This window comes from Triturus cristatus, chromosome 12, assembly GCF_964204655.1.
Source record: "Triturus cristatus chromosome 12, aTriCri1.1, whole genome shotgun sequence".
In the NCBI taxonomy this organism is placed as follows: domain Eukaryota; kingdom Metazoa; phylum Chordata; class Amphibia; order Caudata; family Salamandridae; genus Triturus; species Triturus cristatus.
This window is the reverse complement of record NC_140595.1, coordinates 16,003,797-16,022,407: the sequence shown is the minus strand read 5'-3', so window position 1 is coordinate 16,022,407 and position 18,611 is coordinate 16,003,797. Positions and strand designations below refer to the sequence as shown.

General features: G+C 47.7%; 1 protein-coding gene across 4 annotated transcripts in view; it reads left to right on the top strand.

Moving 5' to 3' along the window:
* The window catches only part of CELF5 (CUGBP Elav-like family member 5), a 376,224-nt gene that overhangs the window by 288,982 nt on the left and 68,631 nt on the right, over positions 1–18,611 (top strand). For all 4 annotated transcript variants that reach the window (XM_085638935.1, XM_085638933.1, XM_085638934.1 and 1 more), the window contains one exon: positions 56–202. In XM_085638935.1, coding sequence (XP_085495061.1) covers positions 56–202 — 147 coding nt within the window. The remainder of the gene's footprint in view (positions 1–55; positions 203–18,611) is intronic.

Below are 18,611 nucleotides of genomic sequence, written 5' to 3'. Positions count from 1 at the left end.
TTAATCTGCATTCCAGTTATGACTCTCACCTCTGTACGTATTTATTTATCCACAGGTTTACACTCGCCTCCAGTCATCGGCACAGCATCGGTCCCTGGGCTCGTGGCACCGTTGACAAATGGGTTTACCGGGGTGATGCCTTTTCCCAACGGACATCCTGCTCTAGAGACAATATACTCCAATGGCCTGGTGCCTTACCCAGGTACCTGCCAGCCTCAACAGAGGCATACATACACTGCTAATCTGTTAGTGCCCTCCACGAAAACCTATTGTTCCAACCTTTTCAACTGGAATGCGGAAGTAGATTGTGTTCAAATAGTGTGATGTTGTTTCTCGTTAAACAGCATTATTTGGGGTGTCACAATTACAGTGGGGCTTCATGATTTAATATGGGGTGCTGTATAGATTAAGGCCACTACCATATACTGGCTTCTCTCTTTGTCTGGCAGATGGGTACAACTGTAAATTTTGAAATCCCTCTTGCTGCTGAATCAGCAAACCCAGGGGACCCAATTCATATGCATAGTCATAGAGACATGGTTTAATACCTCACACTTTTTCTTGTTTACATCTTTTTGGTGTTTTTTCTAAACTTTTGTAGATTAAACCTGGTAATCTTGCGATAATCCTAGTTTTTCAGGTGCAATGCGTAAACAGATTTTAGAATTCTCCAGTATTGGTATCTTTTATAGAGTCATATGCTTGAATCATTCCACATCGTCGAAGTGGGAGTCCCACGGTATCATAACAAAGCAATTTGCAACAGTATAATAGGAATAGCACTGAACCTTTGGTCGTATCTATGCCCTTTAAAAAAAAGAACTAAATGCCAACCTTTAGCCAAGCAGGGTACGGTGCTCTATAGAAGACTCCCAAAAGAGGTTGAATTTCTCAGATTTTTTACCGCATATCATGTGATGGGAGTCTCTCTGAGCTCTGCTCAGTTTTCAACATTTTACACAATTTGTGGGAAGATTTCTCTTCAGAACTTCATCTGTATCTACATTTGAACTGATAGCCTGACTAGACATCATGTCAGACCAACCTAAAAAAGGATTTTTTAGATCCTCTGACACCTGTGGGAAAAACGACTTCATATTGATGACCCACATAAGCAGTGTATATATTGTCTTCATTCGGAGCATAAGGTGAGGGATTGCAAAATTTGCCACACTGTTTCCCAAAGAACGCTCAAAGATAGGGCAGGTAGATTGTTGTTGTGGCTCCAGAGACTTAAAACTAAAGAATACCCTCTTTCACATAAGGACAGCGAGGGGTCTTCAAAAATGGTAACATCCAAAAAATGGGATAGATCTGGTGAAGGGCGCTCACCCCCTCGCAAACTTCAAAATCTCCTCAGTATCAGCGGTCACCTCATTGTCGTAGATGGATTAGTCGATAAGTACAATGCCGAGAGTGACATTTACTTCAGGGGCTTCGCCCATGATCCTTTCCTCATTGTCGTTGTTGATGACAAATTTATTAACAGCTAAGATACTTAAAAACATGCCATCTTCACAATCGTCATCTCTTGCAGCCCGTTCAGTCAGCCTAGCGATGAAGATAGCATTTGCAAGGCTACCATCTACTAGGAATCCATTGTAGGAGAGTAGGATCTGCTTCTTATAGTTACCCCCACTTTTTGCTGATGTTTCACTGTTTTTTTACTTTAGTCTGGCTGGGGCCCTGCTAACCAGGACCCCAGCTTTGCTGCTTCCTCTCTAAAGTGATTACCAGTACTTTAGGTACACTCTAGATTGGATTATGGGGTAATCTTATAAGTCCCTAGTATTTGGTATACTATGTACCCAGGGCATAGGTACCCCAGAGGCCTACCAGGGGCTGCAGGATGTATTATGCCACCCCTGGGAAGCCTTCCAAAATGACACCACAGGACTGCTACAGCAGCCTGGGTAAGGTGGTGCATGCACCCCCGACTGAGATATAGGTTCACTATATCTCTCCATATCACGCTACATATAAACCTATCAGTCACCCTTATGGCAGGCCTTACCAATCCTGAAGGCAGGGTGCTGGGTTTTATGTGAGAGGGTCCCCATGCATGAGCAGAGCCCCTCTGCAGCCTTTGGAACCTTTATTCCAGGGTTGTTTGTGATGCAGCCAAACCATATACTCTTAAGTGCATTATAACCAAACTGTAAATGCTAACTTTGGAATGGCTGCATGGAAACATGTCGTGTTTGGTGTCAAACACCTTGGAATCATACCCCCACCACAGTAACTGGTGTGGGAGTATGATCCCACCCTTCTAGAGGGAGAGACATAACATCACCGGTATACCTGGTACCAGCTAACAGAGCCCTGGCATCACAAAATGGATGCTGCCAGTCACAGACACGAGTCTGCCCTCCTGCTGCTGGATGAAACTCCGGCAGGGGAGGCCTGGACAGTAGGTTTCCTGTCACAGGGAGGTGTGACCACCTCCCAGACAGGCTGTAGTGTATTGGGGCTGGGTGGGTGCTTTGAATTCAGCACTGGGGGCACATTTGGTGTCCCTGTGCATATTTCAGCTCCAACCGGTTGCAGGGGCTACCAGCCCCTGCTCTGGTGTGAAACTGGACAAAGGAAATGGGTGTAGCCACCCCTCTTTCCTGACCCTTCCATAGGTGGGTCCCTAGAGTTTGTCCCACCCCTTCCTTGGGTATAAGATAGGAACCCCTGGCTACAGGACTTTAGATTACACCCGGACGAAACTCTGTTACAAAATCCTGGAACTTCGACGATCTGCAAGGTGCTAGATGACTGAAGAATCTCCCTTGGAGTAAAGGAGTTACTCCCCTGCAAGGCAGGCACCTAAGACACATCTGACCGGTTTGCATCTCCGAAGCTCCTGCCAGACTCTGAAGAATTTGCAACACAGGAGGCGGGTTCCCAGACTTCCCAGAGGCTAACCCGAGCTCCCATCAAAGCTGAGACCCGTAGCCCTAGTGGGGACCATGGAACTGGAACCCCTGGACACCATGCACATTTGCAAGTGCATATGCTTCTCGTCAATCCTTGAGGCTGTGCTTTGGGCTACTTGTAGTCCACACCCCGAGCAGTGTCTCCATCGAAGATTACTGGCCGACACTCACCGAGTGTCCCTTGGGCTGGTATTGTGTGATTCCTCTAGAGGTCCCTTTGCGATCCCTGGTCTGTCGACTGGTGGGTCCCTGTGAAGGCAACTGTAACTTTAATTGGGCTTACCTGGTTGCTCCAGACGTGCCCTGACTCTCCATTGGTTAGGGAGTCCCCAGGACCTTGCTGGTCCTCACCGAAGCATCTTTTCTCTTCCTGCGTGGGTTGCTGTTGCCAAGGCTTGTTGGGTTCAATCTGAGCACCGACACCGCAACACTTGACATCCTTCATGGGACAGCTCGAATCCAGGTCCTGGTCATCGTCAACGCCTCCTGGTCCTCGTGGCTGCAGAGTCAAGCTTCACCTCTTTGCACCTGAAACACCCGACATCGGTGGGCATTCGTCTATCGTGCCCCTGGTCACTGGCAAGTGACCCAGACTCTGTCCCCTCTGCTTTCAGGTTCTTCTGATCTTCGATCCAGGCTTGGATCACACCGGACACTTTTCCTCTTCCCGGCAGCAGCACTTTGCAGCAGATCGCCTTTGAAATCAATGACGATTCCAGACACCATTTGACACCTATGCACCCGGCTTCCCTAGGTGAGGTAACTCGAGTACTCTGGTGCTCCCATGGGTGCTGGCCCTAGAACCCCCTAAGTCTAAAGGGATTTGCTCAGAGTCCTCTCCTAAGTGTCCTTAACTTCTAAAATTCCAACCACGACTTTCCCATAGAATAGTACGGGGTTCGCGCCTGTGTTCTCATACTGCACCCGTCCCCCGTTGGTCTCCTGTGTCACTACCTTGGGTGGTTCCTTGGGGTCCCAGCGATTCTACATGCTCTAGGCACTGTGTCTAGTCAAGTCGTGGTTCTTATACCACTTTCTTAATATATGGTTTGGCCCGTCCCTGGGGCCATTGTATATTGTGCTATTTACTGTCGTTTTAGAACTGTATTATTGTGTATTTGCACTCTAATCTCATAAAGAGATTAGTAGTGAGTGTTTAGAAATGAATACATATATTTTATATATACCTTGTGTGGTTCTCCTGTCATTTAGTGATTCAAGAGGTTATAATCTGGTAAACCAAGCTGCTTTACACTCCTTCAAGACTTAGCCTGAAGGTTGCTCTCCATAGCTACCACTAGGATAGCTTTCAATAAAGGTTGTCTTTAAACCTATTCATCGATAAGGGTTGTTTGGACTGGTCCAAGGTGCCCACTATAACTAGTGGACAGCATATACCAGGCCAGCTTCTCACATTGGTGTGCAGTGGTTGGATTCAAGCTTGCTATTGCTTTACCAGATAATCTCTTTGAGTGGCTAACTGAAAACCACTATAGGTAGATATAAATCAAGTCTAAAATAAAGTAAGTTCTACTGAACTGGGAGTTGGATTAGCAAAGGTACCAGTACACCCCTTTTCCCCAACTCAAGAGAGTCTAGTAGCTCCCACTAGGTTAGGTAGGTGCAACACCTCACTACACTAGTATGTCTTCAAGACCTGAAGCCAGTGGCTCCTTGTCATCCAAGTATGACCATCTCACATTCGTGGAATTGAGAAACATGTGTACAGCTAGGAAGTTGAAGACAGGGAGGAGTGCAAACACTCAACGCCTCATGAAGGCTCTGCTGTTAGATGATCTCAGAAAGACCCCAGGGTCTGATGAGGCAGGCAGGTTGGGTGGGGCAGCAGAAAAGGAAAGGCCAAGAGGTGACAACACCTATGACCAGGAGGATCAAGATGATTCTAACCTGGAAAATCCAATCCATCCTGAAGGTGAGGGAGAAGGCCTCAGTGGCCCTCTCCATACCCCACCTGGAAAGGTTGGTGGTGTGCCTCTTGGTGGACCTCTATCTCTCATAGGACCATTTTTCCTCGCCACTTATGAGAGAAAGTGCAGACTGCTTGAGTTTGAGAAAGCTAAGCTTAGGATCAAGAGAGAGCAGTTGGCCCTAGCTAGAGCCCCATGGTGGGAGCAACAGTGTCCCGAGAGATCATACTCATGACCATAGGAACCTGAACAAGATTGTCCCTCCCTACCAGAGTGGGGATGACATCCACAAATGGATAACTGCACTGGAAAGGGCCTGTAAAGTACAGAGGGTCCCTCAGGAGCAGTGGGCAGCAATCTTGTGGCTCTCCTTTGCAGACAAAGGTAGAGACAAGCTCCTCCTGTTAGAGAAGAGGATGCTAACAATTACAAAGTCTTGAAGAGTGCACTGATAGATGGGTTTGGCCTAACCACTGAACAGTACAGGTTGAAGTTCAGAGATACCCAAAAGGCACAGACTCAAGACTGGGTTGACTTTGTAGATTGTGCTACTAAGGCTCTGGAGGGCTGGTTACTTGACAGTAAAGAGTGTGATTTTAAAGGATTGTACAATTTGATTATGAGGGAGCAGATCCTTAATAATTGTCAAAATCAGCTGTTGCATGAGTACCTGGTGGACTCTGATCTGACCTCTCCCCAAGAATTGGGCCAGAAGGCAGACAAATGGGTCAGAACTAGGGTGAGGCAGAAGGTTCAGAACTAAGGTGGTGACTCCAAGAAGCACGATTCTAAAAACTCTGATAATGGCGGGGACAATGGTAAAGACCAGAACCCAAAAATCTGCATCTGGTGGGGAGTCCCAATCTAACAAAGGAAAAGGCCAAAAGAAACCATGGTGTAAAATCTGTAAACAGAAAGCCCATTGGACAAGTGATTGTACCAAGTCCAAAGACTCAACTCCAGCCACCATTGCCCCTAAGGCAACTGTTCCCCCTAGTTCAACTCCAAGTGGTGGCACTCAGAATAAGGGTGTAGCAGTGTTAACCCTGGGTTCTGAGGTGGACTCTGGCCTAGTCAGAGTTCCAATTCAGGCTGTACTGATCTGTGATGGAGGCATGGATATGTCCTCCTTTGTGAGTCCCAGTAATCTGGGCAAATACAGACAGCAGCCTTTAATCAATGGAAAAGAGGCTGTGGCATTCAGGGACACAGGAGCAAGTGTCACAATGGTGACAAAAGATTTTGTGGCTCTTGAGCAGATCATACTTGGTGAGATGTACCAAGTGACCAATGCTAGCAATGTCAAGACAGACCAATCCTTGGCAGTTGGTCATTTCTAGTGGGGAGGGGTAGCTGGTCTTAAGAAGGTTGTGGTAATTGCAGACCTCCCTATTGAATACTTGCTTGGAAATGATTTAGAAACTTCAGCTTGGGCTGAAGTGGAGCTTAGGGCCCATGCTGAAATGTTGGGAATCCCTGCACATGTGTTTGCTGTGACCAGGTCACAGTCAAGAATGTCAAAAACTGAACAGGCCCTGGATCCTGGAAGAATGGACCAGGTGCCTCCCAAGAAAAGGAGCAGCAGGGGTAAGGCAGTGACTTCCCCCTGACTCATGAAGTACATCAGTCTCTTGAGGGAGATGATCTCAGGCCTGAAGAAGGAACTGTCCCAGATGAGCTTGAACCTGATCAGGTTGAGTTCTTGGGGACAGGGGGCCCTTCCAGGGCAGATCTGAGCCAGGAGCAGCTGAGCTGCCCTTCTCTTGAACCCCTCAGAAAGCAAGTCGCTGAAGAGGCTGCTGGGAATGCTAGTGGAACCCATAAGATATGTTGGGATGATGGACTCCTGTACTCAGAGAGTAGAGACCCCAAGCCTGGTGGCTCCAGGAGGTTGGTTATACCTCTGAAGTTCAGGGGCTTCCTATTAACACTAGCCCATGATATTCCCTTAGCAGTTCACCTGGGCCAAAACAAGACTTGGGACAGGCTTGCCCCTCACTTTCATTGGCCACATATGTCTGAAGACACCAAAGAGTTTTGTAGCTCCTGTGTCACCTGTCAAGCCAGTGGTAAGGCAGGTGGTACCACAAAGCCCCCCCTGATACCACTACATGTGGTGGGGGTTCCCTTTGAGAGGGTTGGGATTGACATAGTTTGTCCAATGGATCCTCAGACAGCATCTGGGCACAGGTTTATACTGGTGGTGGTGGACCATGCCACTAGGTACCCAGAAGTCATTCCCCTTAGGACCACTACAGCTCCTGTGGTGGCAAGGGCCCTACTTGGAATCTTTTCTAGAGTAGGTTTCCCTAAGGAGGTAGTATCAAACAGAGGTGGAAACTTTATGTCTAGTAACTTGACTGCTATGTGGAAGGAGTGTGGAGTGAATTACAAATTCACCACCCCTTATCACCCACAATGCAATTGGGTTAGTTGAAAGGTTCAACAAAACCCTCAAGGGCATGATCAAAGGTCTGCCAGAAAAGTTTAGGCACAGATGGGACATACTTTTGCCCTGCCTTCTCTTTGCCTACAGAAAGGTTCCACAGAAGGGGGTTGGTTACAGCCCATTTGAGCTTCTGTTTGGACATCCAGTTAGGGGTCCATTGTGTCTAGTGAAGGATGGATGGGAGTTACCTCTCAAACCCCCTAAACAGGATATTGTGGACTATGTACTTGGTCTCCGCTCCTGGATGGCTGAGTACATGAAAAAGGCAACTAAAAACCTTGAGGCTAGCCAGGAATTACAAAAGGCCTGGCATGGCCAAAAGGCTGTGCTGCCTGTTTACCTGCCAAGGCAGAACGTATGGGTGTTGGAGCCTGTGGCCCCAGCAGCCCTCCAGGACAAGTAGAGTGGCCTACATAGCATAATTGAGCAGAAGGGAGAGGTCACCTACCTGGTGGACCTAGGAACTCCCAGGATCCCCCACAGGATGCTCCATGTCAATAGGCTCAAAGCATATGTTGACAGGGTTGACATGGGCTTGCTCTTGGCTACTGATGAGGGACAGGAGGAAGAGAGTGACCCACTCCCTGACCTGCTCTCTCAGAACCCTGATGATGGATCAGTAGATGGTGTAGCCTTGGCAGGCAGCCTCACGGTCCAGCAACAAACTGACTGCAGAAAAGTTCTCAGCCAGGTAAGACATATGTTTTCTCTGACTCAAAGTCAGACCACCTGGTGCACTCATGAAGTGGACACTGGAGACAGTCTGCCTGTTCAAAATAAGATTTATAGGCAATCTGACCATGTCAGGGACGTTATCAGGACTGAAGTTCAGAAGATGTTGGATTTGGGAGCATTGAACCCTCAGATAACCCTTGGGCTAGTCCAGTAGTCTTAGTGCCCAAACCTCACACCAAAGATGGCAAGAGAAAGATGAGGTTTTGTGTAGACTACAGGGGTCTCAATGCAGTCACTAGGTCTGATGCCGACCCAATCCCAAGGGCAGATGAGTTTATAGATACTTTGGCCTCAGCCAAGTTTCTGAGCACATTTGATTAGACAGCTGGCTACTGGCAGATCAGACTAGCTGATGATGCAAAGCCAAAGACAGCATTTTCTACCCCTAGTGGGCACTACCAATTTGTGGTGATGCTCTTTGGTTTGAAAAATGCACCTGCCACTTTTCAAAGGTTGGTGAATAAAGTCCTTACAGGCCTGGAAGCCTATGGTGCAGCATATCTAGATGATATTGCTGTCTTTAGCTCCACCTGGGAGGATCACCTGGTCCACCTGAGAAATGTTTTGGAGGCCCTGCAAAAGGCAGGCCTAACTATCAAGGCCACTAAGTGCCAGATAGGGCAGAGTCAGGTTGTGTACCTGGGCCACCTTGTGGGTGGAGGCCAGGTTCAATCATTGCAGAGCAAAATCCAGACCATAATGGACTGGGTTGCTCCAACCACCCAGACTCAAGTCAGAGCTTTCTTGGGCCTGACTGGGTACTATAGAAGATTTGTCAATGGTTATGGATCCATAGTGACCCCCTTGAATGACCTAACATCTAAGAAAATGCCCAAGAAAGTTCTGTGGACAGTCAGCTGTCAAAAGGCATTTGCTGACCTAAAGCAGGCCATGTGCACTGCTCCCATTCTGCAAAGTCCTAACTACTCCAAAGAATTCATTGTTCAAACAGATGCATCTGAACTTGGGGTTGGGGCTGTGTTATCACAATTGAATGGTGAAGGTCAGGATCAGCCAGTAGCTTTTATTAGCAGAAGGCTGACCCCCCAGAGAGAAACGTTGGTCAGCTATTGAGAGGGAGGCCTTTGCTGTGGTTTGGGCTCTGAAGAAGTTGAGGCCATACTTGTTTGGCACTCACTTCATTGTTCAGACAGACCATAAGCCCCTCTTATGGCTAAAACAGATGAAGGCTGAAAACCCAAAACTTTTGAGGTTGTCCATTTCCCTACAGGGGATGGACTATACAGTGGAACATAGACCTGGGAGTAATCATGCCAATGCAGATGGACTCTCCAGATATTTCCACTTAGAACATGAAGACTCAACTGGTCAATGTTAGTTTAATGTCCTTACGTTTTTTTTTGGGGGGGGGGGGGGAGGGGTTTGTGTAGGAGAGTAGGATCTGCTTCTTATAGTTCCCCCACTTTTTGCTGATGTTTCACTGTTTTTCGACTTTAGTCTGGCTGGGGCCCTGCTAACCAGGACCCCAGCCTAGCTGCTTCCTCTCTAAATTGATTACCAGTACTTTAGGTACACTCCAGATTGTATTCTGGGGTACCCTTATAAGTCCCTAGAATATGGTATACTATGTACCCAGGGCAGAGGTACCCCAGAGGACTACCAGGGGTTGCAGCATGTATTATGCTACCCCTGGGAAGCCTTCCAAAAGGACACCACAGGACTGCTACAGCAGCCTGGGTAAGGTGGTGCATGCACCCCTTACTGAGATATAGGTTTACTATATCTCTCCATATCACTGCACATATAAACCTATCAGTCTCCCCTATGGCAGGCCTTACCAATCCTGAAGGCAGGGTGCTGGGTTTTATGTGAGAGGGTGCCCATGCATGAGCAGAGCCCCCTTTGTAGCCTTCGGAACCTTTATTCCGGGGTTGTTTGTGATGCAGCCAAACCATATACTCTTAAGTGCATTATAACCAAACGGTAAATGCTAACTTTGGAATGGCTGCATGCAAACATGTCATGTTTGGTGTCAAACACCTTGGAATCATACCCCCACACCAGTAACAGGTGTGGGAGTATGATCCGACCCTTCTAGAGGGAGAGACATGACAGCACCGGTATACCCGGTACCAGCTAACAGAGCACTGGCATCACAAAATGGATACTGGCAGCCTCGGACCCGAGTCTGTCATCCTGCTGCTGGATGAAACTCTGGCACGGGAGGCCTGGACAATAGGTTTTCTGTCACAGGGAGGTGTGACCACCTCTCAAACAGGCTGTAGTGTATTGGGGCTGGCTGGGTGCACTCCAAGAGTGCATTTAATTCAGCACTGGGGGCACATTTGGTGTCCCTGTGCATAGTCCAGCTCAAACTGGTTGCAGGGGCTACCAGCCCCTGCTCTGGTGTGAAACTGGACAAAGGAAATGGGTGTAGCCACCCCTCTTTCCTGACCCTTCCATAGGTGGGTCCCTAGAGTTTGTCCCACCCCTTCCTTGGGTATAAGATAGGAACCCCTGGCTACAGGACTTTAGATTACACCCGGACGAAACTCTGTTACAAAATCCTGGAACTTCGACGATCTGCAAGGTGCTAGATGACTGAAGAATCTCCCTTGGAGTAAACGAGTTACTCACCTGCAAGGCAGGCACCTAAGACGCATCTGACTGGTTTGCATCTCTGAAGTTCCCGCCGTACTCCAAAGAATTTGCAACAAAGGAGGTGGGTTCCCAGACTTCTGAGAGGCTAACCCGAGCTCCCAGCAAAGCTGAGACCCGTAGCCCTCTTGGGGACCGTGGAACCGGAACCCCTGGACACCGTGCACATTTGCAAGTACATATGCTTTTCGTCAATCCTTGAGGCTGTGCTTTGGGCTTCTTGTAGTCCACACCCCGAGCAGTGTCTCCATCTAAGATTACTGGCCTACACTCACGAGTTTCCTGTGGGCTGGTATTGTGGGATTCCTCTCGAGGTCCCTTCGCGATCCCTGGTCCGTCGACTGGTGGGTCCCTGTGAAGGCAATTCTAACTTTAAATGGGATTACCTGGCTGCTCCAAACGGGCCCTGACTCTCCATCACTTGAGGAGTCTCCAGGATCTTGCTGGTCCGCACCGAAGCATCTTTTCTCTTCCTGCTTGGGTTGCTGTTGCCAAGGCTTGTTGGGTTCAATCCGAGCACCGACACCACAGCACTCGACATCCTTTGTGGGACAACTCGAATCCAGCTCCTCGTTGTCGTTGACGTCTCCTGGTCCTCGTGGCTGCAGAGTCAAGCTTCAACTCTTCGCTCCTGAAATATCCGACATCGGTGGGCATTCGTCTATCATGCCCCTGGTCACTGGCAAGTGACCCAGACTCTGTCTCCTCTGCTTCAGGTTCTTCTGATCTTCGATCTACCCTTTTTCTCTTCCCGGCAGCAGCACTTTGCAGCAGATCGCCATTGAAATCAACGACGATTCCCAACACCGTTTGACACCTATGCACCTGGCGTCCCTGGGTGAGGTAACTCGAGTACTCCGGTGCTCCCGTGGGTGCTGGCCCTAGAACTCCCTAAGTCTAACGGGTTTGCTCAAAGTCCTCTCCTAAGTGTCCTTAACTTCTAAAAATCCAACCGCGACTTTCCCATAGAATAGTTTGGGGCTCGCGCCTGGGTTCTCACACTGCACGTGTTCCCCGTGGGTCTCCAGTGTCACTACCTTGGGTGGTTCCTTCGGGTCCCAGCGATTCTACGTGCTCTAGGCACTGTGTCTAGTCAAGTTGTGGTTCTTATACCACTTTCTTAATATATGGTTTGGCCCGCCCCTGGGGCCCATTGTATATTGTGCTATTTACTGTCATTTTAGAACTGTATTATTGTGTATCTTGGACTCCAATCTCATAAAGAGGTTGTTTGGACTGGTGCAAGGTGCCTACTATAACTAGTGGACAACATATACTAGGCCAACTTCTCACATCCATCATTGAAGGGCCCAACTGAGAAGAGTTTGCGCAGGAAGGACTCATCGAGGACGGACTCATCGAGGACAACAGAATCACACTTTTCGAGGAAACGTTCATCAACGAAGGACCCGGCGACGAAGAACCCATCGACGAAGGACTTGTCGACGAAGGACCCTTCGACAAAGGACCCATCCAATACAGATCCGTCGACATTGAACATGGCCACAAAAGGGCGCTTGATGCAGGATTCGCCGACAAGTGAGTCGTTCATGGACAAGTCCGCTGAAATAAAATTTGTGTCATCCACAAACACACTGACATTCATCACTCCTAGGAAGGAGATCCATCCCACCCACACCTCGCCATATAAGGTCTCCTCACCTCCACCCGTACATCTCTCCGATGAAGATTCAGAAGATGACGATTGTTTCAGTGTAGCTCACAGTCCATCTGAGCTTAATGTCAAGTGCCAGGATGATGACGAGGGGGACCAATATTACAAGGAATGCTATTACATTGGGAGCGAACAAGCTGAGCAATATCAGCAGGAATATTCACCTTATATGCAGCATGTCTGCCAGAACCAGTCTATTCAAATGCCAGTGTCCTTAGTGAAGAACTTACAACATATGCTGCAAGACTATTATCGTAGGTTCCCTCAACCAGCAGGTGGAGCCACACAGCACAGCAGCCATCCACTCCTCGGTTTTCTCCTCCACCCCGGATGCCACTTACACCACAATCAAGGCCACTCACAGCTTCTTCTACTCCACCTCCTCCGGTGCCTTCTTTCATAGCTGACCCTCCTAATGAGGATTAACTTTCCACAGACGAGGAGGGAGAGGAAGGTGAAATAATGGACACTGCATCACGCCCTAATGAGTAAGATTATTATTTGGTACCAATTCCATCCCCTCCACGACCACCAGCCTCAGATTCCCCGTCAGAGGATATTGGCGGGTTCCACAATGACCTTCCACTATTTTCCAAACAAACAGATTGTGTCCATTATGATTTTAAAGAGCCTACCAAAAAGTCTCTTTGGTTGATCCCTATGATGGATTACATTTGGCAGGAAGGTCTAGAGATAATGAAATGGTCAGTCTCAACAGTCATTCCCAGACTAGATAAGAAATATGAAGCCCCTGAGGACTTTCCAGCATGTCTGATTGGCCAACCAAAACCGGATTCAGTGGTTTCCCAGGCAACCGAATGTGCTCCAAAAATCCATCCAATCCAGTCTCAGCACCTCCCAAAAAGGATGGTCGTAAGCTTGATAACATCGGCAAAAGATTTACCTCTATAGCAGCCACAACAGTCAGAGCTGCTAACTCTCTGGCAATACTGGGTCATTACGACTACCAAATTTGGTCAGACCTTTCTACCTACGTCGACTTGTTACCTGAGGACACTAAGGTAGAAGTTCGTAAGATTCTACAAGAGGGAGAGAATATTTCAGCTAAGATTATAGATTGTGCTATCGATATCTCAACCACAGTTTTCAGGCAGCTTGCAAGGACAGCGGTTCTCAGGAGACAGGGATGGCTCAGAGCTACCTCTTTTCATCTTGAGGTACAAAGTAAAATGTTAGGTTTACCCTTCGACAGGGAATCCTTATTCAGTAAACATGTGGATGAGGTGCTTCAGTCCATCAAAGCTGACAGACACTGCTGGGTCTCTCAGAATGTTACAGTATCGGAAACAGAGCTGTCGAGGAGCCAGAGGCAGCTGGAATTACTCACATAGAGGAAGTTTTCAACCCTATGGAAGTCAATACCTGACTGGTCAACCACAGTATCATCTGCAATACCAGAATCAACAGCAACAACCTTACAGGAAACAATTGGCTGCACCATTCAAACACACCAATAGAGGCAAATTCTCAACCTGTGGAAGGAATTCCAGCAGAAAACAGTGACCCTCTTATAGCGCCAGCTACCCCTCCCTACTCACCTACTCAATTAGTGGGCCGCATTTCCCATCATCTCCATCAATGGTCCCTCATAACATCGGACAAATGGGTCCTCGATGTCATTGCACGGGGTCATAACTCTGGAGCTCATCTAAGCACCTCCAAACACCCCACCAAAGGGACCACCCATTCCGCACCTCAAACAACTCCTCAGTGAACTATCCATAATGTTACAGAAGAAAGCAATAGAAGTTGTCTCAAAATGTCAGAGAGAAATGGGATTCTATTCTTATCTCTTCCTCATTTGCAAAAAGTAAGGAGAATAGTGCCCTAATTTGAACCTTCGCAAATTGCACAAATATCTGAAAAAAGAATCTTTCCACATGGTAACACTCCAGGAAATTCCTCACCTTCTCAATTCTGGAGATCATATGATGGACTTGGATCTTCAGGATGAAAGCTTTCATGAACCAATCCACCAGAAACACTGCAAAAGTTTGACGTTCAAGGTAGCCAGCACACACTACCAGTTTACTGGCCTTCCCTTTGGACTAAAATTGGCTCTGCATATCTTCACAAAGGCCCTAGCTCCGGTAGTTGCTTATCTCAGACAGCGGGAAGTAAAGTTATTTCCATACTTAGACAAGTGGCTAATAAAGGCAAGGGCACATCACCAAAATGCCAAGGCCATGTTGACCTGCTTCACGCTCTTTTACAGTCTCGTCCTTTCAGTCAACGATCAAAACTCTCATTTGAATACCACCCAAACTCTAACGTTCTTAGGGGCATTCGTGGAAACAAATCCGAACAAGGCCTTTGTGTCAAAGGACAGACTATTAAATATTCAGCATCTAGCAAAAAGATTAGCCACCAAAAAGTCAGTTTCTGTCTGGATATACAAATCTCTACTAGGAATGCTTTCTTCATGCATTCACATAATTCCCAATTGTCTTCTACACACGAGACCGCTCCAGAGGACTTGGACAAACAATGGCTTCAAGCCAAAGGCTTGTCTGAGGACATTGTTCGAATCACCCCTCACATGTCCAAAAACATTTTCTGGTAGGCACAAACATCCATTCTTTCCAAGGCACTTTCATTTCTGGCACAAATTCTAGATTATACTATCACAACAGATGGGTCTCTGGAAGGATGGGGTGCTCCCTCCAAGAACTGTGAGAAAAAAGGGGTGGAATGGTCCACGCCTACATGACGCACAGCAAGCGCACTCGTGAGAGTTTTCAAGTTTTAGTATACGATTTAATAAACCAAACATCAAAGTAACATGATTATCAAGTATTCTAGTACATAACATGAGTCAAAAGCGTATTTTTAAGCATACGTTGTAGTTAAATGAAACATTCTTGGTTGCTGTGATGCTTGACAAACTAAATTAAATAATCTCGACAGTGAAATTCTTTAAACGACAAAATACGTCTGTATTTTCATCTTGTATCCCAATGCATTTCGGGTTGTTAATCCTCCAAGAACTGGCCATCAGCAGAAAATGGCAACCAGAGGAGAAAAACCTGCACATAAATCTTCTGGAGCTGAAAGCCATTGCCTTGGCATTGAAAGCTTTTCCCCCAGGATTACACACTCCTCAGTTCTCATTCGAATGGACAATACCACCAGCATGTTCTACTTGAACAAGCAGGGAGTAAAGCGCTCACTATCACTATCTACTCAGGCACTGCACATTTGGACCTGGGCACTCCAGCACCACATAACACTCAAATCAGGACATGTTCCAGGAGTATCCAACATCCTTGCAGACTCATTAAGCAGGACCAACATCGCCTGCTACGAGTGGGAACTTGACCAGTACACACTGGACAGCCTATTCCATCACTGGGACAAACCAAGACTAGACCTATTTGCTACGAAGGAGAACAAGAAATGCCAGTGCTTTGCAAGTTGGCATCACCAAGAGGGGTCAAGGGGATATGTATTTTCCATGAGATGGTCAGGAATCTATGTTTGCGCTTTTCCCCCTATCCCTCTCATTCCACCATTTCTCATGAAGATGAAACGAGAACCATGCCGCGCTCTCCTCATTGCCCCATGCTGGCCCAGACCGTTCTGGTTCACGGAGCTTCTCCTCCTGTCCGAACAACCTCAAGTTCATCTCAAACCAATACCAACGCTGCTCTCCATGAACTAGTGTAGGACGTTGGCTATGTATATACTATACCAAAGTAAGGTATAGTGTGCACAGAGTCCAGTGGAACCCCAAAGGTAGGCAGAGGTAAAAGTAGATAACACCTTACCCTCTATTTGTGGTAGTGTGGGCGAGCAGTAAGGCTTTATTAAAGGGCAGTGTTAAGCATTTATTGTACACACTCAGGCAAGGAATGATGTCACACACTCAAAAACTGAACTCAGGCCAATTTTGTTTGTATAAAAATATGATTTAGTTATATTTTATTTTCTAGAACCAAGCCAGGTCTGGTACAGGTAAGTATCATAACACTTTGCAGGAATAATGCAGTTAAATACAGTTGAATGCAATAGGATTGGTTACAGGTAAGTCATTTGGTTGTAAAGCAGTTTAAATTACTTTTCCGTTACTTTACAGATTACTTTTCAGATTACTTTTTAAGTTACTTTTTCTGCTCAGTGTGATATGCCTAGATATCACACTGGGACATTTCCAAGAGAAAAGGTAAGTCAGTGCTTTAAATGGGCCGGTACTCACCGGTACTGAGTACCGGCACTTCTTATTTTTAGCACTCGGAGTACCAGCACTTCTCTGCTGCCAAAGAGAGTACCGGTACTCATAAACGGTAGGCGCATTGGCTGCCAGTGCTGGTGACCTGTCTGACAGCCAAGGCATGTCTGTAGCCGTGACTGGTGAGCTGAGCCCCTGCTGAAGCTGAGGCCCCGCTGAACTATTCAGCGGGGGCTCATTTGTATACCGTCCTGGTGTTGACCATCATGCTGTGTTGCAAACACCAGATCTAGCCAGCCCAGTGACAGCGCAATTAAGAAGGCAAAAGGTTACGAGGTTAAAATGGCTTTAATCCTACCAGATTCTTTTGCCCGAGTGTGTGCTTATATTTTTCTGTTTGCCTGTGCCTGTTTTTGTGTGAGGAAAAAAGCAAGAGAAAGGGAGAGATTCGATACACTGTTGGGAGGTATATTAAAAGGGTGTGTGTGTGTGCGTGCGTGCGTCTGTCTCTCTGCAAGCAACAGTATGGAAGCTGCAAATATTATATAACGAGGAAATGTTCAAACATCACTGCGTTTGACTGTCGTTTTGTGTAACGAATTAACCTGTTTCATTTATAGAAACGCATTTCTCATGTGTTTTGGTATGTGCTGCAACTAGTATTGAAGTCAATAGGTATCAGCATGTCTTGCTCTTAGCCTCGCCCCTATCCCCGCCCACTCGCCCCATTTAAATGAGTACCTGCACTATTTTTTTCCCATTTAAAGCACTGAGGTAAGTAAATCAGTTTTTGTACATTTGCAGTTTCTTAAGGTTTCATACAAACCAACTCCACACTTAATAGAATTTTCAAAGAAAAGCAGTCAATGCAATCCTATGGAAGGAAATGAAGTTATCGGTTTACAGGTAGTTGTGGGAGTTGGGTTTCTGGAGTTAGAACCAGGGTTTCCCCCGGGTCAGGGATGCACTCTCAAAGCACCCTCAGCGACACTAGGGAGGCCGGGTGCCGAGTGCCGATGCCCAGTGTGGGATAGGTGGCCTCCGGTTGGTGGCTGCTCACAAGCAGGCCACAAGTTTGTGGGAGCAAAGCTCCTGGATTTAAGCTCAGGGCAAAGTGGGATCCAGTTTAGCATGCAAAGTGCACCCACAGCGGCACAAGGACGGCCGGGTGCAGGGTGCTGTTTTGGCGTTGGGTTCCCCGTTGTTTTCAATGGGAGTTGTCAGTTTTGGCTGCAGGCTCGGTCCAGGAAGACTTCCGGAGGAACCAACAGCTGGGCAGGTAAGTTGGAGGGCTCAGGGACGTAGGTGCACCTCGGGTTCTCTTCCCTAGGGCCCAGGGCGGCTGGGTGCAGGGGTATCTTTTGAGGTGAGATTTCACCTTACCAGGCCACTCGCAGTTGGGGGGTCTCCGTGCAACGTCGGAGAGTCCTGGAGGGGTCAACCCATGGTGGATTCGAACTCTGGAGAGCTGGGGGACCTCGCTGGGACCAGAGGGACACTCAAACTCAGGCCATAGGCGTTAGGTGCAGTGGTGGTTCCAGGCATTAGGGTTTCTTTGTCCTCAGCAGGCTCAGAGTCTGTGCTGGGAGTTTCCTTTGAACAGAGCTGCTGTTCACAGGAGATCCGGTCTTTGTTGAAGGCAGTCAGTCCTCCCAGGGGTTCTGGAGGTCACTGGCTGCAGGACAAGGCGACTTTTGGCGCAGGATCTTTGGAAACGGCAGACAGGTCGGTAGGGCTGTGGCCAAGTCATTTTTTCTCTGCAGTCTCCTCTGCTGGACGTCTTTTTTCCTCCTTCTTTTTCATAGTTTGGGGCAATCTGTCTTCTTGGTTCATGGCTGTCCCCCTAAATACTGTATTTAGGAGGCATTTTAGGGGTCTCGAGGTCAGTAGCCAATGGGCTACTGTCCTTAGGGTGACTACACCCTTGGTATGCTCAACCCACGTGGAGGAGTGGGCACAATCCCTAATCCTGATTGGAGAGTGCCTGCCATCTGCAAGATGGCGGGCACTGAAGAGTGGGCTTCACCTCGCCTTCCCCACCTGAGGGGTGGGGTTGGCAGAGGTGGGCACACCTTCTGGGCTGTGCTAATTT